We start from the raw sequence: 23,958 nt of genomic DNA, 5'->3' as shown, positions 1-23,958 counted from the left end.
CCATTTTTTCCCCCAGGAAAAGATGATTTCAGCCAAAGCTTCACAGCTGGAAATGTAGCATCCTTGTATTTTATATGGGTACCAGACAGCCGAGGAGGATTTTTAAAGGCCTAGCTTTTCATGATGGGATCATCTCCACACCAATCCATCTGGCTTCCTAGACTTATATTTCTCCCAGGGGCCTTTTTCAGATTGAAAAGTTTGGGCAAAACTGGGAAGAGACATCACAGAAAACAGTCACACACCAGCTGTCACCATCCTCTCCCACACCCAACACCTCCAATCCCCAAGCAAACTGGAAAACACAAGCCAGAAGTAAAAAAAAATATTCCTAAATGCCTCAAGAAAAAGATAGAAAAGCAGAAGGATTTATTTATTTTCAATTTTCCAGGATTTTTTATTTTTATTTTATCAATTGGTGGGATTGTCCAAGTAGAAAGTCGCAACTCTGGGCGGCCCAGAGAGGTTTGAAAAACCAGAAGCAGAGCCAACAAAATAACAACAACACAGTTGTTGATTTGAAACATGATTTATGTTCCAAACCAATTTAACGACCCCATAATCCCTTGCAGAGTGGAGTCCAGTAATTCCCAATGAGTGGTGTTAAGCTGGCCATGCCCATCCAGTCACCCACACCCACCCAGTCGGTAACGCCCAGTGAGCGGTGTAAAGGTGGCCACGCCCACCCAATCAGCCACACCCACTCAGTCAGTAATGCCCAGTGAGTGGTGTTAAGCTGGCCACGCCCACCCAGCCCCCACCCCACCCCCAGGTCAAGCACAGCCCTGGTGCATCCCTCAATGAAATTGAGTTTGACACCTGTGATTTAGGTGGCTGAGCAGCTGTTACTCATTTCCCCCTATTTCTTCTTTAAATAGTAGTTTCTCCAGAGAACCAGGAGAATTAAATTTTCCAACAGACAAAAAGCTAAGTATCTCTTCCCAAGTCTTTGTCTTTAAAATCCTGAAGGATTGGAACCATTCATGGTAGACCAGCCTTTCTTATCAAGTTCTCAATAGGTTGAATTCTGGGAACGGGGATCTGGTCCATTTTGGAAACCATCTCATTGAGGAAGATTGGTCTCTATAGAGTGGACATTTTTCTCTCCAGGACTTTCACAGCCCTGTCTGGGACCCTAAGATTTGACTTCGGGACCTTTGGCATATAATGCCCGTTGCTCTGGCCATGCCAACTCCTATCATCCATGGTGGAAATCCTCCCAATGCCAGCAGTCTGAGACAGATTGACAATGGCACTGTGAGAGACCTTGGTTTGAAGATGTTGGTGTCTTTCTGGCTTGAAGTGGCTTAAGAAGAGATCTTGCGAGTTCATTCACCCCTGTAATTTTATAACTGCACCTTGGCACTTGGGGTGAGGAGAAGAGCAAGGTGGAAAGACTCGGTACTTTTTCATCTTGAGAAAGCCTTAATTTAATAATGCCGACTGGCTCAATTAGAGGTGGGGGTGGTGGAAAAACCCATCTTTTTATATTTTGAAATGACATCCTATTGATCTTCTTTCCTCCCTTGGTGGGCATGTCTTGCCAACCCTCTTCATTTAATCTTGTTTGCCTGAAATGATGGCTTTGGTTGCCACGTTCCAACTTAAATAACAAATTCCCCCTTTTCTTGGCATTTATTACTGTTATCGTCCCTTTGCTGCTGTACCCCTGGCGTTTCTAACAACAGTCGCCTGCCAAACTTATAATTTAGTGTGCAGAAATCGAATGATGAAACCAGTTAGACAGTGATTAAGGCAGAAGGAGGAGTCAGAAGAAAATTGTGGACAGAGTCAACCAGACAGAGGCTAACCGACTGGGGCGGGAGGGAAGAAAGTCCATCCTCGTGTCTGGAGGTTTTTTTTTTAAAGAAACAGATGAAAACGTGGTTATTTCATCAAGTTGCTTGGGAGCTGGACTTTTGTGGCATCCCCTCATGTCAATGGATTGCTTTTGGCCATTTTATGGAAAGTTCTGGTGTGAGTGTTGTTTTCAAGTGGATGCATATGATTTAAAATCCCAATTGCACATTGGGGCACAGAGTCAATAGAAGGGAATAGGGGAAGGAAGGAAATCAAGGAAGGAAGGAAAGCAAGGAAGAAAGCAAGGGAGGAAGGGAGGGAGGAGGGAGGAATCAAAGAAGGACAAAAGGAAAGGAAGAAAGGAAGGAGGAAATCAAAGAAGCAAAGAAATCAAGGGAGGAAGAAAGGAAAAGGGGAGGGAGGGAGGAATCAAAGAAGGAAGGGAATCAAGGAAGGAAGGAGGAAATCAAGGAGGGAGGGAGGAAAGGAAGGAGATCAAAGGAAAGAAATTAAGGGAGGAATGAAGGAAAGGGAGAGGGAGGGAGGAGGGAGGGAGGAATCAAAGAAAGAAGGAAGGAAATGAAGGAAGGAAGAAATCAAGGGAGGGAGGGAGGGAGGAAAGGAAGGAAATTGAAGAAGGAGAAAATCAAGGAAGGAAGGAAAAAGGAAGGGAGGGAGAAAGAGAAGTTTTTTCTGCTCCTTCAAAGTATTAAATAGTCCATTTTCCATCAGAATCTGCTAATCACTTCTTTAACTTCCAGCTGGGTGAATGGTCCTCAGCCAGCTCACCTCCAAGTCTCTGCACTGGATCCAGCTGTGAGCCTCAATTGTCCAGGGCTGCTGTTTAGAATAGAACCAAACCAATGAAATTAAAATATCACGGAGACCAAGATTTTTAAGGCCTAATTTCTAAAGGGAGAATCTTATAGATTGCTGTGTAATGGTCCACAAAATAAGAAAAGACTCCTTAAATTAATAGTTTTGGTGTCTTGTGGTTTGCAAAACCTAAAGAAAAAAGGAGTGTTTTAGCATGTGTTCAATTCCAAGGGGAATCTTTGATCTTCACCTTTGATTCGTATTTTGGATGAGAACTTATTAGAAATTTCAAATAATTCTGATAGACAAGAATATAATTTTTTTAAAAAAAAAAATCTCAGACAAAAGAGAATAACAAACCATTTCTGTACTGCTGCTTTGTGGGTTAAACTACCAGGAATCCAGCTCAATTCAAAGATTTTATTGTCAAGAAAATAGGATTTGGAGATGACAGAAGATTGCCAAGAAAAATGGAAGGAAAAAGAACACCCAGGCCAGGGCATTTTTGTATTTTATTTATCTATTTTCATTTTTGATGATTTAAACTGGTTGTGTTTTTCCCTCTTACGGACTGCTCTGCACGTACTGTCACATCTTAACTTTCTGTTTGTGCTGCCTCTCCTATTGTTCGTTTTTCCCCACTGCCAATTTCACTTCTTCTTGTGAGCTTATCACCCACACTTGATTTAATTTGGGATTGATCACTTGGGGGGGGGAAACAGGACGTGTGGCGGCTTCGGCGCTGTCGGAAATTAACCAATTCCTCATTAACCTCGCCGCTTTGTTACCGTTCTGTCAAAAACATTACTCAGTGTTGTGACATTTTAAATTAAAGCCCTTGTCTGATTTCTGATGAATGAAAAGCTAGGAGCCTGGGTTAATAAGCCTCGTGAACTGTGCAACAGACGAGTCACGTTGGGGAAAACCAAAGAGGTTGGAAAGGAAACCACGCATTGTGGAACAAGTGCAAATGAATTTGGTGAAATCATTTTTTTAAGGTGATTTTCACAGACTGGGATGAGGGTGAGCAGGTCTTCAGCGTACGCTGCACATATACAATATTTCTTCACAATCACTCAAAGTACCACTATGATTAGGATCCTGTGGAGCACATTGGCTTCACTACTTTGATGCTCCATGTTGGAGTACTCAGCGGTCTGTTGGCAGTTCCTAAAGTTATGCTGGGAAGATTTTGGGGGGAGAGACGTTCACTCACCACTTGCACCTTATTCAAGGAAGTCAAAACACTTGAGTATGGACAACCATCATGCTGGCCTGTTGGACCTTAGAATCTGGCAACTGGTGGGAAGGGGCAGTTGCGTGTCTCCAAATGAGCCAACCTTGCTTATTTCAGCTTTGTCCCCACACCATTCAAAGAATAATGTCTGGAGAGGGACCTCCAATGTTGGTTCAGCTCCAAAAACCCACTGGACTCTTTATAATTGAGGGGAAACAATGACCCCTTCCTTGGTCATTTCTTCTCGAAGGCCATAAATCATAAAATCATCGGGTTGAAAGAGTCTTGGAGCTCATCTTGTATAACCTCCAGCTCAATACCAGGCTCTATAGAACACTTCTGATGGACGACCCTCCAGTCTCTGACCCTAGATCACCAACTGAGAAGAAAGCACCTCTTGGTGTGGCAAACTGTTCTACCAGATGATGGTTCATAGGGTCAGTTCCTCTGGGCATCCAGTCAAAGTGGAGAGGATTGTCTGTATCCTCAGGTAGTTTTCCATTCAAGCATTTGTCTTGTGGGCATAAATGAATCCCATCTATGGAAACGGTTCTTCGGGCTGCCATTCTTGCAAGGGGCTCTCAGAAGGAATTGGCTTGATGACAGCAGAGAGACTCGGCTCCTAATTCGAACATCCATCTTTGATGGATGCAGTAAGTTGTGGAGTCTCTAAACACAGCAAATTACTGTACTGAAGCTATAATCACCTTCTCCACACACTCCGGGGTTCTCTTTTAGTGCTCTTAATTGGATGATGAGCTCCATGGTGTCCCATCTCCTTCCCACCCGTTTACTTCAGCGCGTGTTTTTCCTGTTGTTGGTTTTTTTTTTGTTTTTTTTTTTGCGACTGGAAGAATACCAGCGTCGCCTCCTTATGCTGGGTCTTAAAGAAATATTTGCGTGCAAGCATGTGAAATATGTGCACATCCATGACAGACCATGCACATATAAATCCCAAGTCAGAATCAATCTGACTAGTCCAGGGGTGTCCAAACTTGAGAACTTTAAGACTTGTGGACTTCAACTCTGGTGAGTCAAAATCTGAACCTGTAACACCAGCTTTTGACTCACCAGTCACAGAACTGGTTTCCAGCTATACGGAATGTTGACTGGAGTGGCGTGGTGGCCTAGAGGTGAAGCTCACAATTCAGGGTGCTGTGGGTTCGATCCTAGGTAGAGGCAGATATGTCTCTCTCTGGGCACAGTGGGAATATATCTGCTGAACAAAACTCCACATTGACGACACGAAGGGCATCTGGCCAGTAAATGCTTTGCTAGCTCCATTCAGTGGCCCAGGCTCCACCTCACAAGGGATTACGGGGTCACTAAAAGAAGATGAATGTGGAACATTGACTAGTCCAGTTGCTAAAAACCCATGGTTCAAAACCATCACAGATCATTTGATAATTGGCTTCCAGTCACCTTCATGAGCTTTCAAAAGCACCCTGGTCTGCAGCGGTCTGATAAAAGCAGTGTAATGCGATAGCTGGTAAATGTTGCATTAACATCAGCCACTTAGTAAAAGAGCGTTTACTCTCCACGCCCATCCTTTGATCTTCATATATATCTCTCCCCCCACCCACCCACCCATCCACCCATACTAAACACCTTTTCCTGTACAGATCACCGTCCAAGATCTGCCGATCGTGATGGAGTAGCAAAATTCTCCTGGCGATCGATATTTCCTCACTTTCAGATGTTGTGATGGCCTGGAGATGCCATCTGCTCCCAAACTACATTATGGGTGAAAGGAAAGCGGAGCGGAGCAGGGAGAGGCGGAGGCCGAGGTCCAGCAAAAGATCGAATCGTTTCTGCATTAACAGATGGGACGTTGTGCAAATATTGATCTTTTTTGTGTGTTCCTTTCTTTCTTTTCCTCCTCCCTCCTTCCCCCCCACGCTCCCTTCCCCCACCCTATTCCCGCAGGAGCACTTCACGCCGGAATGCAAGTTCAAGGAATCCGTTTTTGAAAACTATTACGTCACGTATTCTTCCATGATCTACCGGCAAATGCAGTCGGGAAGAGGCTGGTACTTGGGCCTCAACAAAGAAGGCGAAGTCATGAAAGGCAACCACGTAAAGAAAAACAAGCCCGCGGCACACTTCCTCCCCAAACCGCTAAAAGGTAAACGCCCTTCCGTTGGGTCCATGTGGCCCATTTTCGATGCAGGTAACTGCAGGGCGCATGCAAAGGCTCAGAGAGGGTGAAAAACAGGCGTACCGGAAGTTCACAAAGGCCACAAATGCTCATTTCTGGCCTCCAGAGGGCCTCTGGAGCTTTGGGAGGCAGTTTTCGCCCTCCTGGAGGCTTAAGGAAAACCCCCAGAGCCTGGGGAGGGCGAACAGGCAGGAAAAAATGCTTTAAAAAGTGGGGAAAAGTTGGTCACGCCCACCCAGTCACATGACTCCCCCCCACAAGCCACACCTACAGAACCGGTGGCAAAAGAAATTAGATTTCACCACTGCCTCCAGGGGGGCTTCTAAGTCTTCCCCCTCCCATTTGAGCCTCACCCCACCCCACCTTAGGGGAAGACTAGGTCAAGAAACTTTCAGTTGGCCCAAGATCCCTTGAGTAGCCATCAGGCTGAGCTTTCCGCCCCTTTTGGTTGAGGAGCAATCCCCTGGAAGTCCGTTCCTGGATAAACATAGAATCGTAGGCTCATGGGGTTGGGAAGGGATCTTGGAGGTCTTCTAGTCCAACCCCCTGCTCAAGCGGGAAACCCCTCTGTGATTCTTCGCTGACTTTCCTTTCTCCCCCTTCCTACCAGTGGCCATGTACAAAGAACCTTCCCTCCATGATCTGACCGAATTCACACGGTCTGGCAGTGGAACCCCAACGAAAAGCAGAAGCGTCTCCGGAGCATTGAATGCTGGCAAATCTATGAGCCAACACGAATCGACGTAGCCAGGACGGAGAAGCGAGAGGAGAGAAGAAGAACCATCGGTTGGAACTTTTTTTACCTCTAGATCTGCTGTGGGGTCCTTATTTTTGGCAAAAACAAAACAACAACACCCTACCGTTCAGCCCTTCCTGATGAGCCAACAAACTGGGATAAGGTCTCTTGGCCTTTTATCAGCTACTTTGGACTTTCCGGAGGTCCCCAAATCGCCGTCAACAATTCGTGTCGAAGGGAAGATTTCCCCCTTCACAATGATGTAAAACGCAAACACGGGCCTAGCCAGACAAACATGAAGCATCAACCTCCCATTGAGTCTGCCTATGCTTCTTATCCTCACCTTACGTTCTTGGGGAGAAAAAATATTTTTAAAAAATCCCACAAAATTTAAAAATACATTTTGGCTTCCTAAGCAAGGCAGAAACCCTGTCAAAGATATATATATATATATTCTTTCATTCTTTCTTTTCTTTCATTCTTTCTTTCTTTTTTCCTTGGCTCTCTGAGGGAAATTTCAATATTTAAGTGTTTTATATATGAATGGTTCGTAGAGGGGATGGGAGCACTCTGTTTACCCTCTATTTTGGGATTTTTTTTAGCTTATCATTTTATATATCTCATAAAGCTTGGTCAGGAAAAGAAATCTGAACATATCTCTTATTTTTCCTTTTTTTTAAAAAAAACTTGGCTTTATTTTATTTTTATTTGGGGGGGGGGCGTCTCTTCTCTTGAAGGGGTTTTGAGCTGCGTCTTCCCAAGCAAAGCAAAATCCTGCTAATACGCTAGTGTAACCTTGAGGAAAAAAATAATCAATAAATCAGGTTTGGAGCTGGATCGCAGTAAAATCTTAGGCTCCAGCAAAAAAGGAGGAAAAAAAAGTGTTCGTGTGATTTTAACACACACTGAGATATATATACTGTTTTTTTTATAGATTTGTAGTCATCCTTTCCAAGCCCTCCTGCTAAACCCCCCGTCTGTAGAGCCGAAGTGTGTGTTAATTTCCCTGTCTGTGGAAAATAATTATTTTTTTAAAAAACAGGGTGAATCGAGTTCTTCCCACAATGTAGATGTCCTTTTCTTTTCTTTCTTTTTTCTCCTCCTCCTCTTCCCTCCGCTCTCCTCTTAATTTTGTGTATCATATTTTTAAAAAACGAATGCAAAACCTGTGGAGGTACCTTCTTTTTTCTAAAAGACAGAAACTGTGGAACTAAAGTGACTTAACTCCGTTTTTATAAAGGGAAAACCACGACATCTTATTTGTAAGCATCTTTCCTTTTTTGCTTCCCTGAAAATTTTGGGTGGAGAGTTGAAGGTTATCCATGGATAACGTTGGGGGGGAAAGTCTTAACGCGGAAAGGAATTGCAATCCAGCCTGTTGAAGTGACTGGGATTAAAGGAAGTGAGATGATGGTTAATCTCCCCTGGTCTTGCCTTGAGAGAGGAGAAGCTGTTAAAACAGGAAAGGACCAGGGGTGGGGTGGGGATTTCCTAAAATCTGGCAAAATTGGGTAGATCTTGGTGTAAGAAGAAAAGGTACAAGCATCGATCAGCACATGGGAACCTTTCTGAATCCAATAGGTGGGAATATTTGTAGCTAGCTCAGGATTGAACTGTGGGGTCCTTAGTGCTCAATGAGCTTGGTGGCTTTCTTACAGACATTTCATGATCCAACTAGGTAACATCATCAGTTCCAGCTCCATCATCCAACACTGGTGATGATGATGATAGTTGGGTTATGACACATTTGCAAGAAAGCACTTAGAGACCATTGAGGATTCCCCTTCCTGAATACCTTATTTTCTATTTGCAAGAGGCTGGAATTGTATTTTCCTTCTCTGTTGTTGTTGTTGTTGTTTTAAAAGAAACGGAAGTAATGCAACTAGGGAGGGAGAGAAAGTTAAGTTTCTGTTTAGTTCATCATATCTCTTGCATGAGAGGGGAGTTGGAGACGGGCTTCAGAAGTTGCATGAACTGTTTAAGATTTTGTGCATTGCTCTCTGTCAAAGATAACGTGTGCGAAGCAGATCTGGGCAGGGCGAGCTGTTGCCGGTTGCTTTGTGCAAAGGAGATGTTTATTATTTGTTGTATACAACCATGCACTGAATAAACGAATTTATATTAAGGCGTCCATTCTAAAAAAAAAAAAAAAACAGCTGTGCAGCAGCTGCCAAGAAAGCCAACACAGTTCTAGGCTGCATCAACAGAGGGATAGAATCAAGATCACGTGAAGAGTTAATACCACTTTATAAGGCCTTGGTAAAGCCACACTTGGAATACGGCATCCAGTTTTGGTTGCCACAATGTAAAAAAGATGTTGAGACTCTAGAAAGAATTCAGAGAAGAGCCACAAAGATGATTAGGGGAGTGGAGGCTAAAACATAGGAAGAAGGGTTGCAGGAACTGGGGATGTCTAGTTTAATGAAAAGAAGGACTAGGGGAGACATGAGAGTAGTAGTATTCCAATATCTCAGGGGCTGCCACAAAGAAGAGGGAGTCAAGGTATTCTCCAAAGCACCTGAGGGTAGAACAAGAAGCAATGGGTGGAAACTAATCAAGGAGAGAAATTTCCTGACAGTTAGAACAATTAATCAATGGAATAACTTGCCTCCAGAAGTTGTGAATGCTCCAAACACTGGATGTTTTTAAGATGTTGGATATCCATTTGTCTGAAGTGGTGTAGGGTTTCCTGCCTAAGCAAGAGGTTGGACTAGAAGACCTTCAAGGTCCCTTCCAACTCTGTTATTCTAATTCAACCATATTTAAGAGTAGGCTGGAGAGCTTTCAAGAGACACCTATGCAGAATGGAGAAGAAGCCAGGTTCGTTCTCATTTCTTGACCACCAACTTCCAAGAACATCTTCTTGCTTGATGAAACAAGTTGCTCTTCAGATGAGCTTCAGCTTTCGCCGGTGAGAGCAAAATGTGGCCTCCTGGAATCAGAAGCCATGAGTCACTTTTGGGGGGAGGGAAGAACTGAGAAAGATTAATCACCTTATTCTCTTGCCTTTTGAGAGAGGGGGAGGGAAATCCTACACAAGTCAACATCAATCAATATCTCATCAGGAACCCAGCATATGTTTTGCGAAGTCTGGCTCGCTTTCCTTTTCAACCACTGACATGCGGTTAAATTCATCATGTTCCCTCAATGAGCCGTACCCAAGTTAGATATGTTAGGCTATGGTGAGCATCATTCCCGGCTAGCAGGCTACCATTACTCTGTAGTCCAGCCCATTCATGGGTGATTTGGGAGAAGGTTGAAGTAAGAGTGGCGTGAAGAACTTCTATGGAGATTCTCAGTCGTCCAGGTCATAGTTGTCCCAAAGATGCTTTTTCCCCCAAAAGGCAACTGGACTTTCTTGGTTTTATTCCTTGAAAACATCTCATCTAAGAAGCTCAAAACTGAAGAAGCTTCTTGGATGAGAAGCGAAACATTTTCAAGGGGGGAAAAAAATCCAAGAAGGTGCTGTTAACTTTTGGAAAAAAGCACCTTTGGGACATGAAGAACTTCCTTGAAAAATGACCAGGAGAAAAATGATATCTTGAAGCTTAGGACTTTTTAGAGGGAAGAACATTTGGTCCCTCAGCTCTAGAATGAAGGTCTGGTGTCAGTAGATGTTCTTCTTGTTCTGCCCAACTCCTATTCAAGCCTTGCTAGCAAGTAACTCTCCCTAATCAATCTTGGCTGATTCTCTCCACTGATACAAAATTTAAAAAAATGTAATAGCTAGTTGAAAACTCTCCAAAACTCATGGGAAACAATGGCACTACCCAAAACTACATAGATACGCAAATAGAGTCACCAGATGAGCTGAATCGAAGGAGAGCACAATTATTAGAGTACTTGCATCCACTGATCTCAACCCTACTCTGCCCCATTCCACTTTTGTCCTACAGAAGGAAGCCAAGGGCCATGATGGCGAGCCTATGGCATGTGTGCCTGAAGTGGCATGAGGAGCCATGTTGCCTGGCATGCATGGTGTCACCCGTTCCTCTTCCAGGTTTCTGGTGCGCATGCACGCATGACAATCAGCTGGCCTTCATGCATGTGGCAGTGCCGGAAACTGGAAGAGCTTGTCTTCCATTTTCCTGCGTGAGCATGGATGCCGGCCAGCTGATTGTTATGCGCACATGCATGCCAGAAACCCAGAAACCTAGCTGGAAGTTCATTTTCAGCCATGTGCATGTGCCCTGGGCAGCTTCTCTTCTGGGTTGCGACCCAGATGAGCGCATGCATGCTCCATGGGTTCACCATCCCTGACTTAGGGGGTCTTCAGAAATATCAGGAAGAGGAAAATACTTGTTTGCACCCAGTGGGAATTTCACTGCATCTCACACATTTTGATACTGGAAGAGGAGTATTGGTTCTTTAGAAGGCCAGAAGATCTCAAGGAGGAGTCTGATAGAATCTTTGACACGTGACAGCAATTCAGTCTTTAGTCATATTCACGCACTAAAGTGGCAGTTACGTCGGAAGGCTCTTGAGACAAGCTACATCCAGCCTCTTATTTAAAACTCAAAGGTTGGCAAAGATTCAAAGAGATGCTTCCTCCGTAAGCTAGTTGATTACAGATGCTGGAAAAGCCCTCATTAGAAGCAGAAAATGGCACGCTATAAACCATAGATTTCACGTCCTACATCTCCTTCGGCTTATGTCCCCTAACCAACTAGGAGCAGGTTACTTCTCAGTGGTAGAAACAGGGGATTTCTGGGCAATTTTATTTTAGCAAATCTTCCCAAGTTGCAGGAGTTCTTGCCGGAGCTGGGAGAAATATACAGAAAAGCTGCTTTTGACTGTGGCATTTATGGGTTTGATGGACCGCCAAAAAATCTGGGATCCACCACGTACGATGAAGTCCCACACTGCTTGTCCAGAGTTTCGTGAATTAGCAACACTAAGTCAAAGAAAAGTTAAGAGGATCAAACAATCATTCCAATCAGATGTTTTTAAGAAGAGACTAGACAGTCACATCTGAAATAGTATAAGTTCTCCTGCTTGAGCTGGACTAGAAGGCCTCCAAGGTCCCTGTTCATTCATTCCATTCTATTCTAAGTACCTTTGTGTCCAGCTGTGAGCTTCTAGTTTTCTTTCTCTTCATGAAGGAAAGGAGTAAATAAGAAAGCTGAAATCTGGTTAATATTTACACCTTAGGGACTCGTCTCTTATAAAGTGCAGGAAAATCCACAGCTGGTGAACGAGCTGGAAGCTGCATTCCTACACAATGCTAAGCTTGGTTAGCGTTAAACCTGGTTAACTTTCTTAAGTTTAGCAAAGCTGGATGGCCTCATCCTTCTGGTGAACTTACTGTAAGCTTCCTTCTGTATGGAAAACCCCAAAGTGGACTATTTTAGCTTGCTGTGTGATAGTTAACAATGAAGTGGTGGAAATGTATCCTGTAGCGCAGCAATAATTCCATCTATCTATCTATTTATCTATCTCTCATTCTCTCTTTCACTCTCTCTCTCATTCTCTCCCTCTAATTCTCTCTCTGTTTCTTTCTCTCTCTCCCCCACTCCTCTCTGTCTTTCTTTCTGTGTGTGTGTGTGTCTTTCTCTCTCCCTCTCCTCTCTCCCCTCCTGTCTCTCTGTCTCTGTCTCTGTCTCTGTCTCTCTCTGTCTCTCTCTCTCTGTCTCTCTCTCTCTCTCATCTCTGTTTTGGTTGCTTCTGACCATGCATTTTGGCCTTGCCCACCAGTAGAGAAACAGATGGAAAGATACAGATCTTTCTTTCTTTCCTTCCTTCCTTCTTTCCTTCCTTCCTTCCTTTTCTCTGTATATCCTTATATGAGAAGCTGGTCTATTCTTTCCACATATTTCCCATCCATGGGAATCTTAACAGTCCACATCTGAGGATATTCAGCTGCAGATCTGGGGGAGACTCTTTCCGAGAGGAAGTCTTGGCCAAGTCATCCCTCCCTGTTGCTTAGAGACGCAGCTGAATCCCAGGGAGGATTAACGCCGTTCTCGCATTGGAGGGGACGTTAATCAGACACCGGAACGCAAACTGTCATCGGTTGCTCCTCATGGTCGAACAGCCGCCTCACAAACACCAGCTGCAAAACCCTTGGCAGTTGCATGTCAGGATCTTCCCCATTGGCAGACAGGTGCCAATCTGCTTCTTTCAGCACAGAAACCTACAACAGGCTGTTTTATTTTTATTTATTTGTGTTTTTTGTATCCTGCTCTTTATTATAACTATTCTGTGAGTGGAGCTGGGCTGAGAAAATGCCTGGCCTGAAGGCACCCAGCTGGATTTCATGGCTAAAGTGGGACTAGAACTCACCATCTCCTGGGGATTGGTCCAAAATCACCCAATTGGCTGTCATGCATAAGGTGGGACTAGAACTCACGGTCTCTTGGTGATTGGTGCAAAGTCACCCAGCTGGTTTTCATGGCTAAGGTGGGACTAGAACTCACAGTCTCCTAGTGATTGGTGCAAAGTCACCCAGTTGGCTTTCATGCATAAGGTAGGACTAGAAATTACCGTTTCCTGGTGGCCCAATGACACCCAGTTAGTTTTCTAGTCCTAAGGCGGGACTAGAACTCACCATCTCCTAGTGATTGGCCAAAAGTCATCCAACATGCTTTCATGGCTAATCAAAGATAGTCGTTCAGTACTTTCAGGAAGCAGAGATGCTCGGATTGAAGAGAAAGGGATGTAGATGAGAGTAGGCAGGACCAGCCAACTTGCCTTGGGAAGGTGACACGGCACCAAGGTTAGGAAGAATTACATGGGGGAAGAAGAAGAGAGAAATAAAAATTGGGGGGAAATGCAATTGTTTTCTGCATCTCCTCTATCGGTATCTTCCAGTGAGGAGCCCATTAAATTTGAGTTCCAGCGCAGGGAGGAAATTCTTGCCTGCCAGTTGAGCCGTTAGTGCTGAGAGGGCACTAGGGAAGCAGTTTCCGTAGAAACAGATGTGTGAGTTTAAAATAAGAGGAATCTTTTTGAGCAACTCCCATATGTTTCACCCAGTTTGTGCTGCCTGCTTAAGGAAGGAAAAGGGGAATCTCCACCCCGATCTGCCTTTAAAATCAGGAGGAGCTAAGACGAACTCTTATTATCAAAAAAGATTTCTTCCAGCTAGGGACAAAAGATTGGATATTTAAAGCATAATTATAATTCTTCCTCTCCCCCTCCCTCCCTCCTCCCTCTCCCTCTCCCTCTCCCTCCCCCTTCCTCCTCAAAAGCAAATTGCTTTTTTTTTAATGCATGGAACTTTCTGGAGAGAAAAAGAAGGATCTAGAATTCCTTTAGAAATCTTACAGAGAAGCAGAAAAAGGGCAAAGCAGAGCTTTTAGAAACAAAGGAATTAATTAGCATAATGAAATCAATAAACCAAACAGCAGCGCCCTTGGCTTTTGGTCAAATATTATTCATATAATTGGTACTTCTAAGCAAATAATGATTTTGAAAAATATATTGTTTGCCTTGATCTATTTGATAGCCAAACGGTGAGTGGGGAAACTCGGGAGCAGCTCATTTGAAGAGGTTCTAATCATTCGTGTCGGCTCAAATTTGAGGATCAGGATAAGCTTGTTTACTCAAATTTATCCCCAGCTCTGCACGGATGGGACCAGAAGTGTGCGGGAGACAGCCAAACAAGCCAATGCAAAACTAAATTGCATTAACAAAGGGATTGAATCAAGATCAAGTGAGGTACTAATACTGCTCTATAAAGCCTTAGTAAGGCCACACCTAGAGTACTGCATCTAGTTTTGGTCACCGCACTATAAAAAAAGAAGTTGAGACTTTAGAAAGAGTGCAGAGAAGAGCAACCAGGATGATGAGGAGACTGGAGGCGAAAACCTACAATGAACGGTTGCAGGAACTGGGCCTGGCTAGTCTAGGGAAGAGAAGGACCAGGGGAGACAGGAGAACAATCTTCCAATATTTGAGGGGCTGCCCCAGAGAGGAGGGGGTCAAGTTAATCTCCAAAGCACCAGAAGGCCAAACAAGGAATAATGGATGGAAATTGACCAAGAAGAGATTCAACCTGGAAATAAGGAGAATTTTTTGGACAGCGAGAACAATCAACCCATGGAACAGAAGTTGCCTTCGGAAGTTGTGGGAGCTTCATCACTTGAGGCCTTCAAGAAGAGACTTGACTGGCATCTGTCAGAAAGGTGGGTTGCTCCCAGTTCAGGCTGGTTCAGTTGAACTGGTACTGGTGGTGGCGGAAGGCTCTGCCCACCCACACGGACGCAAGCGCCCGCATCAGCACCAACAAACTGGTAGTAAACCGGTTAGCAACCCGCCACTGAGAAATGGCGTAGGGTCTCCTGTTTGGGCAGGGGGTTGGACTAGATGACCTACAAGGTCTCTTTCAACTCTGTTCATCTGCAATCTGTATCAGGTGAGTTGTGCCCCATTTGCCATCTTCCTTGCCACAATTGTTATGTGAATGCTGCTGTTGATAATTCAGTAGCCCGTTTCTTAAGTGAATCTGGATTTCCCCTTTGACTTGGCTTGTCAGGAGGTCGCCAAAGGGGAGGACATGACCTTGGGACACAGCAACCGTCATAAGTATGAAGCAGTTGCCGAGCATCCGGCTTTTGATCCTGTGATCTCGTGCAAAAGTTGTAACTGCGAAAACCAGTCGCAAGTCACATTTTTTTCAGTGCCTTTGAAGCTTTCAACAGTCACTGAGCGAATTGCTGTAAGTCAAGAACTCCATCTGTGTGGTCTCAGATATAATTGGAGATCCCAATTAATTAGGGCAGTGTAGGATCTGAATTAAAGGGAATGGTATCAGGAAAAAGTGACATGGTGGCTCAGTGGCTAAGACCCTGAGCGTGTCGATCAGAAAAGTCGGCAGTTTGGCGGTTTGAATCCCTAGCGCTGCGTAATGGGAGTGAGCTTACATTGCTTGTCCCAGCTTCTGCCAACCTAGCAGTTAGAAAGCATGTAAAAAATGCAAGTAGAAAAATAGGAACCACCTTTGGTGGGAAGGGAACAGCGTTCCTTGTGTCTTTGGGCATTGAGTCCTGCCGGCCACATGACCACGGAGACATCTTCGGATAGTGCTGGCTCTTCGGCTTTGAAACGGAGATGAGCACTGCCCCCTAGAGTCGGGAACAACTAGCACATATGTGCGAGGGGAACCTTTACATTAACCTATCAGGAAAAGCTGGTTGGGTCCCTGTGATTTTTTGGCTGTGGCTTAGTTCACTTTCTGAATTATATTTCTTCGTTTCTTTAGAAAAGCCATTGCAAATTGGGAGGGAGGAAAAATAGGAAAGGCAGCCTCGGAGTTTGCTCAGCTCCTGAGGAGTTAATGGATGGAATGGGTTTCCCCCTCAGCCATGCAGAAATGAGTTGCTGCTACTGGTTTTTGAGATTTTGCTTTTATTTTTATTTTTTTGACTTCTAGACCTACCATTTCCTCTGGGTTTTGCTTTCAGGCAGTAACCAGCCCGATTCTGGTTCATATTTTTTTTCAAGATCAGGCAAGGTCAGTCAGAGGGCACTGTGCAAAAACAGAGACAAGCTAGGAAGGTGAGGATAATGAGAAGACATTTGTTGGGGTGTCCTGCATACCTGCAGCTTTCCTGGAGAAAAGGAAAGGAACGTTTTTTCCCAGTTGCAGCTGCTTCTCCCCAGTATCTGACTCCTGTTTGCTCAACCAACAGATCCCCGAATTCATCCCTGGGGGAATTGCCTCACACACACCACACACACATACACACACCAAGGCACCCAAGGAAACCGTCCTCCGAAGAGCATTCACACGTTTTCCAGACCCCCAATTCCACGTGCAAACCAAACAGTATTGTTTCCCCCTCCCCTCCCCACAGAATCAGCCAAGCGTCTCTGCTGAGCTTTGTTCTGTTCCTGGTTACGAAGTGAGGGTGACCTTCCTGAGGAGGGGAACCTGCCCTTTGTCCTTCGTTCTCGAAAGTCTCTTGGATTATTTTGGTTATTGGTCTCCAAATTTGCAAATCCACCTGCCTTCCAAGGCTCTGAGCAGTTAACCTCAGGTGGCATTTCTTTGACTGCTGCTTTGGGTTGGAAAGAGAGATGGCAGATATAGATAGAAGAGAGAGGGGGGAGGGGGAGGGAGGGGGAGAGAGAAGGATGATGATGATGATGGATGGAGTGAGTGGATGGATGGATGGATGGATGGATGGATGGATGGATGGATGGATGGATAGGTGGATAGATGGGTGGGTGGATAGATGATGGATGGATGGATAGATGGATAGATGGATGGATGGACAGATGATGGAGGAAGGGAGATAGATAGATAGATAGATAGATAGATAGATAGATAGATAGATAGATAGATAGATAGATAGATGATGATAGATAGATAGATAGATAGATAGATAGATAGATAGATAGATAGATAGATAGATAGATAGATAGATGATAGATAGATGATAGATAGGAATAGAAAGATTTTCCAAGGGACAAATCCTCCTTTCTTTGCCTTGCTCAATTTCTCCCCCACCCCTGAAAATATTACCTGCTCCCTCTCCAAAATGCAAGAACAAGGGAGCTTCCAATACCCCGCAGCCCTTATCAGAGGACGGAGAGGCAATCAGCAAGAAGGAAGCGAACGAAAAGGAAGGAGGCGAGCCAGCCCCTCGCGTGGCAATTCAACATTCCTCTGCCCACGCACTCCTGACATTCTGCGAGCAAGTGTCTGTGTGCATGTGTGCGTGCGTGCGTGTGCTGCAGGGGAATCTAATTTGTTTTGCCAGGATCTTCCCGCAACTGCCAACATGATGAACTGTCCTGCAAAAGTGATCAAGGCTCCGGGGGTTAGGGAATCAATATTCCCTGCGGCTTCTGTATTGGTTGATGGGTGTCAGCATTTGATCCTTTACTATTTGCATCTCTCTCTCTCTCTCTCTCTCTCTCTCTCTCTCTCTCTCTCTCTCTCTCTCTCTCTCTCTCTCTCTCTCTCTCTCAGCTCTTCTTTCTCTTTCTATCTCTCTCCTTCATCCTCCCATCTGTGAACGCACAACAGAGAATGTCCCAGCCATGAATTGGATGCTGGTTGAAATCAGTGTCAGGGGCAGAGCGGACGAGAAGCTGATGCAATGGGCCAGCCAGCCCTTTCCTACACACAGACACACACATCCCATAAGACAATACAGAATGACAGAGTTGGAAGGGGCCTTGGAGGTCTTCTAGATCAACCCCTTACTCATGCAGCGAATCCAACACCCTTTCAGACAAATGGTTCTCCAATCTCTTATTTAAAACTTCCAGTGTTGGAGCATTCACAACTTTTGGAGGCAACTTCTGTTCCACTGATTAATTGTCCTCACTGCCAGGAAATTTCTTCTTAGTTCTAGGTTGCTTCTCTCCTTGGTTAGTTTCCACTCATTGCTTCTTGTCCTGCCCTCAGGTGCTTTGGAGAATAGGTTGACTCCCTCTTCTTTGTGGTAACCCCTCAGATATTGGAACGCTGCTATCATGTCACCCTTAGTCCTTCTTTTCATTAAACTAAAGATAAAGGTAAAAGTTCCCCTTGCACATCTGTGCTAGTCGTTCCCAACTCTAGGGGGCAGTGCTCATCTCCGTTTCAAAGCCAAAGAGCCAGCGCTGTCCGAAGACATCTCCGTGGTCATGAAGCTGGCGTGACTCAATGCCAAAGGTGCACGGAATGTTGTTCCCTTCCCACCAAAGGTGGTCCCTGTTTTTCTACTTGCATTTTTTATGTGCTTTTGAACTGCTAAGTTGGCAGAAGCTGGGACAAGTAACGGGAGCTCACTCCATTACGCGGCGCTAGGGATTTGAACCGCCGAACTGCCGACCTTTCTGATCGACAAGCTCAGCGTCTTTGCCATTGAGCCTCCGGGTCCATGAATTCATTAAACTAGATATAACCAATTCCTGCAATCAATAGGGAAAGAATGGAACGGAACGGAAGGTGGAACAAAACAGAGCTGGAAGAGACCTTGGAGGTCTTCTAGTCCAGCCCCCTGCTTAAGCAGGAGAACCTATACTACTGTATGTCAGACAAGCAACTGTCCAGTCTCCTCTTAAAAACCTCCAGTGATGGAGCACCCACAATTTCTGGTGGCAAGCTGTTCCACTGGTTAATTATCCTCACTGTTTGGAAGTTTTTTCTCCTTCATAGGACAATGTTGGTTTCGTTCTTTTGAGGCCAAGCTGGATGGTGTCAATATTTCTGAGCAGGGATATACAATGGTCAACAAACAGGGGTCTTTCTCTAGAGGGGCAGAATTAGTCCTACAGAGAGGCTGACTTGGAGAGGTTTCATGAATCCCCAGGAGTTAAAACAGAAGGCTTAAAGCTTGGTAAGGAGAAGGCTTCCGTTTTTGGCTTTCTACCATCCCCGAGTCTTTTTTTTCTTCTTCTTCTTCTCCCGTGCAAAACAACGGGCCAATTTTATAACGCCATTCATCTACTTCTCCGATCTGGACTTTGCAGTAAATCACCCCTTCCCTGATCTTTTCACAGCCAGACCAGCTTGGCTGAAGTCTTCCCAGACACAATTCGGCTGGATTAGAATCTTTATTACAGACAAGAATGAAGTCATGCTAAACAGTTGATTGCCCGCTGCCAGGCAGGAGAAATAAATGACTTTTTATACCTCCAAAGGCTTCAGCTTGCAGACTCCCAACCTTGCCAGTTAATGGACTCCTGATTTGGCATAGGGGGGGGGGCTTCAGCATCTCAGCTCTTCCAGCAGAAAGCGTAATTTTGCACCCGTGTCTCAGGACAGGGGTGTCAAACTCAAGGCCCGTGGGCCGAATCCAGCCCACATGGGACTGGCCCACAGTGCCTCTGCCAGAGAAAAGGGAGCTCGGGAGCACAACTCCCCTGGCCTCTGTTTCAGCTGGCAGAGGTCTAGCGAAACAAACTAAAAACAAAACAGAAGGAGAAATGTTTCCCCTTTTGCATTTGAGCACGCAGGAAGAGAGAGGAAAGGAGAAAGGGAAAGAGGAAAGAAAAAGAAGAGAAGATGGGAAGAGAGTAAGGAATATGTCAGCATTCCAGAAGGTGGAAGGAAAAGGAAGAAAAGAGGGGAAGGAAGAAGGAAGGAGAAGGAAGAGGGAAGGAAAAGAAAAGAAGGAAAGGATGGATGGATGGATGGATGGATGGATGGATGGATGGATGGATGGATGGATGGATGGAAGGGAAAGGAAAGGGAAGGGAAGGGAAGGGAAGGGAAGGAGGAAGGGAAGGAGGGAGAGAGGAAGGAAGGTAGGAAAGGAAAGCAAGGAGGGAGGGCGGGAGGAAGGAGGAAGGAAGGAAGGAAGGAAGGAAGGAAGGAAGGAAGGAAGGAAGGAAGGAAGGAAGGAAGGAGATTATAATGAGAATGAGGCAAAGTCTGAGGGAAGACTTGCCTTTTCATTTGGCCACAGGTGCCCCCAACATGAGTGACGTCTAGCTGTCCATGCCCACCCCCACCATGCCTGACACCACCCTCAATGAAATCGAGTTTGACCCCCCACCTTAGGACATGAAAAAAGGGAGAGGGAGAGAGACAGAGAAATGCACCCTAGCTAAAACAGCCTTGTGCCCTCCCAGACTCTGAATTAACGGATCGATCAATTAACACGTACTATTGGCTTGGCGCAAGAAACTTCCCGATGCCAGCCGGGTCTTGCGTTTGGCTTCGGCTCACCCCCACCCCCACCCCACCCGCGTAATTAAAGCCCAGTGGGTGAAACCCGAAGTGCCTGGGAGTGGAGCCGCCCTGCCTCCCAGATCGCGGGAGCAGAGTTGTCACAGTTAAGAAAGTTCAGCAATCCATTATGGGCCCCGGCCAAGGCGTTGATGCATCTCCCACAGCACCCGCTTCAATATTGCATGAAGGGAAAAGCAGCCAAGCGGACGGAATTAAAATGCTGGTTTCTCCTGGGTTCTGTTTTTTTGCCGTGAGGCACAGGCAGCTCTTCACCCCAATCCAGGGTGGGCTTCAAAAATTGCAGCAACAGGTTCTCTGGCCCGTTGCTGGGTGGGTGTGGCCATGGTGGGCATGGTCTAGTCAGCCTCCTGCACCCTGGCCAGGGGGCGGGGCATTTTTCACCTTCCCCAGCTGGGCCCAGCTGTTCCTGGAGGCTGTTGACTCTCCATCTGAGGGCTGACGGGCAGCCCAGGCTCCACCTGTCTGTCTCTCTCTCTCTCTCTCCCAGCCCCATTCCCTCTTCCTCCTTGGAGCTCTCAGGTTGTCTTGATTCTAGCCCTGACCCCCATGTCTCCTCCTCGTCCTCCTCCTCCTCATCTGATTCGGCTGCTGGAGAGGCCGGCAACCAACAGATCACAACACTGCTGCCACAGAGAGGAAAAGCTATTTTCCAAAGCACCCGAAGGCCAGACAAGGAATAATGGATGGGAACTGATCAAGGGGAGATTCAACCTGGAAATAAGGAGACATTTTCTGACCATGAGAACCATCAACCAGTGGAACAGAAGTTGCCTTCAGAACTTGTGGGAGCTTCATCACTGGAGGTTTTCAAGAAGAGACCGGACTGCCATCGGTCAGGAATGGTGTAGGGTGTCCTGCTTGGGGGGGGGGGGGTTGGACTGGATGATCTACAAGGTCCCCTCCAACTCTGTTAATCTGCAATAATCTAGAGCGCCCAACGGTTGAGCAAAGATCAATGATGTCCCTCCCATCCTTGTAAAAACAGAAATATATTTTTTTCTTTCCCAAAGCTACAATAAAGGCTGAAGAGGCTCACAAATGTTTTTGTCTTCCTTCTCTCTTTCCTGCTAACACCTCCGGGCACTGATTTCAGAGAGAACAAGGAGAAACAAAACATCTAAGATCCGGATGACTTACCAAATCACAGCAAGCGTGTATTTTCCTTCTTTGAACTCCTGTGCGAACTTTTCCTCCTTCGGTACAAAGAGCGGCAGTCTGGATCACTTAAATAAATGATTAGGTCAAAATTGTGCAGGCGGGTCGGGTTTATTATGATTGTGGTTCACCGCACAGCCAGCCAGATGTTTAGGTGGGACTTGGCGTTTTAATCCATCCTCTCGAGTCGTTTCCAAGGACCTGGGAATAGGCAGTAGTTATTCAATATATTAAAGGTGTTGTACCGATAAAAGAGAATATTTCTAAAGCTATTGTTGCAGGATGTAAGCAGTTTCAAGTAAAGCTGCCTTTTGCAATTGACCGGTGGGGATTTTGTCAATGCCGATGGTGTTCAAGTGGTGTTCCAGATGTTTGGGGATTGCACCCAAGTCACCTCTTATTATTACTATTACATTTGCTTTCTTTGGCCACAGTTGTTCTACTTAGTAGACCTCTGCATCCCAACAGTTGGAAACTGATCTTAGAGAGCATCAAGGAACCCTCAGTCTTCATCCTCCTCCTCCTCCTTCTCTTCATCCTCTCCTCCTTCTTCTCCTCCTCCTATTCCAGTTGTGAGTGCTCCATCACTGTAGATTTTAAAAAGTTTAGAATTTTAGAATGACAGAGTTGAAAGGGGCCTTGGAGGTCTTCTAGTCCAACCCTCTGCCTAGGCAGGGAATCCTACACAACTTCAGACAAATGGTTATCCAATCTCTTCTTTAAAACCTCCACTGGTGGAGCATTCACAGCTTCTGGAGGCACGTTGTCCCACTGATTTTAAGAAGAGACTAGTCAGCCGTTTGTCCAGAATGGTACACGGTCTCCTATTTGAGCAAAGAGTTGGACTAAAAGACCTCCAAGGCTGGGCTTCCCCAAAAAGCACGAAGCAGAGTCCTGGTCCTGACAAAACCCCTTTTATTAAACGGATGTGACTTCCTCTCATTCACATTCAGCCAAGGTCTGGCAAACAGTCTTCAAAGGTGAATTTATGACCACAGACCTTATCTAACTTGGAAAGCTGCCATGTCAATATTTCCCAAATGAGGTGCTGTGCAAGGAAAGTCTGGGCACAGAGTCTCTGAGATTCACGGACAGATCTTCACACTCCTGAAATGAATCTAACAACCAAACAAACGAATTGTTTCCTGCAAAAGCTCACTCCCCTCTTTTATTCCCTATGGGAGGGGCCATTCACCGTCCACCTGTGACTTTACTCCCAAGTTGACCCTGATTTCTGAGCAGTTCTTTTCTTCTGGCAGCTCTGCTCATGCGCACACTGGGAACAGGCTCCAGCTGTTCCTCTGCCTCAACTGATGTCTAGCTCTGAAGGCAGCTGAGAACTGCCAGACGGCCTCAGCCCCGTCACTGCCTCTGATGCAGAGCCTTCATCCGAGCCTTCCCCAGCCTCCAGGACTGGCCCATGCTCCTCCCCAACCTCCTCACTGTCTGATTCTGCACAGCCAGCTCCTCTGGCCGCTGGTGGGCCACAACACAAGGTCCCTTACAACTCTATTCTTCTATACTGTCTGTTCTGATCTAATGTGCAGCCTTGAAGAATTTTTAAAAAACGTTCTGAGGCCACATCTGTGCTCATATTCCTTTCCCACAACATCCTTTCCCTTCCCAAAAGGTTGTTCACCGACTGGTAGTTTGTTTTGCAAGGAGCCAAAACTTCAGGCCAACTGACAAGTCAAAAGCACGCTTAGCCATCCGAGAAGGATTTGGGCCGCACCGTTGGAATCCTTCTCCACCCTTTCAAGAGCCAAAGTCTCCTTTGCTGTAGGTGCACCCCGTAGACTTGAGGGATAATTGCTTTCTTTTTTTCCCCTTCCTTCTCGGCTCCAACGGGATCCTCATTAGCCGTCCCCTCACCTCACCTCTGCGTGACCCCCTCCACAAGGCGCCTGGAGGAGAAGCTGCCAGAAATGTGTCAGTCTAAAATTGGCTGTAGAAAGCGGCGTTTCCTCTTGGTAGGTGTCAAAAGTGAAGTCCAATTAGAACCTCAGATATCCACTTGCAGATGGAGAAGAGGAGCAGATGGCTACCAGGGAGCTCCTAATAGGAGGAAGGGGAGGGGGGGAAATGCATTTGCTTTCCCTCCGTTGCCATTAAATATTTTCCTGTTTGATCAGACATTCGAAGAAAGATGGAGCGACGGAGCCGGCCAAAGAGACAGAAACAGTCTGCGGTCCTCTGGCACAGATTCCACGGGTAAGGAACGTTGGGCTGGATGGCAAGAGCAACGCTGAGCTCTGGCTTGTCAAGGTTTATGAGATTAATGATGATTAGATGTAGGAAACCCGATCTGTCTTTCTTCGGCGTCCTTTTGAGATGGGGAGGAAGAGAAGGAGAGCTAGAAATCAAGGACCGTGAAGACAGGGAAACCTGGGGCCATGGGATACAAAGCATTCCGAATGTGGGGA

General features: G+C 45.8%; 1 protein-coding gene across 6 annotated transcripts in view; it reads left to right on the top strand.

Moving 5' to 3' along the window:
* Positions 1-8,872, top strand: part of FGF13 (fibroblast growth factor 13) — a 101,635-nt gene extending 92,763 nt beyond the window's left edge. For all 6 annotated transcript variants that reach the window (XM_081963833.1, XM_081963829.1, XM_081963831.1 and 3 more), the window contains 2 exons: positions 5,780-5,978; positions 6,622-8,872. In XM_081963833.1, coding sequence (XP_081819959.1) covers positions 5,780-5,978; positions 6,622-6,758 — 336 coding nt within the window. In that variant the 3' untranslated portion in view covers positions 6,759-8,872. The remainder of the gene's footprint in view (positions 1-5,779; positions 5,979-6,621) is intronic.
* Positions 8,873-23,958: the final 15,086 nt, after the last annotated feature.

This window comes from Natrix helvetica (genome assembly GCF_964273705.1).
Source record: "Natrix helvetica genome assembly, chromosome: 11".
Taxonomy (NCBI): domain Eukaryota; kingdom Metazoa; phylum Chordata; class Lepidosauria; order Squamata; family Natricidae; genus Natrix; species Natrix helvetica.
Note: the sequence above shows the minus strand (reverse complement) of the source record. Positions and strands in the feature narration are given on the sequence as shown.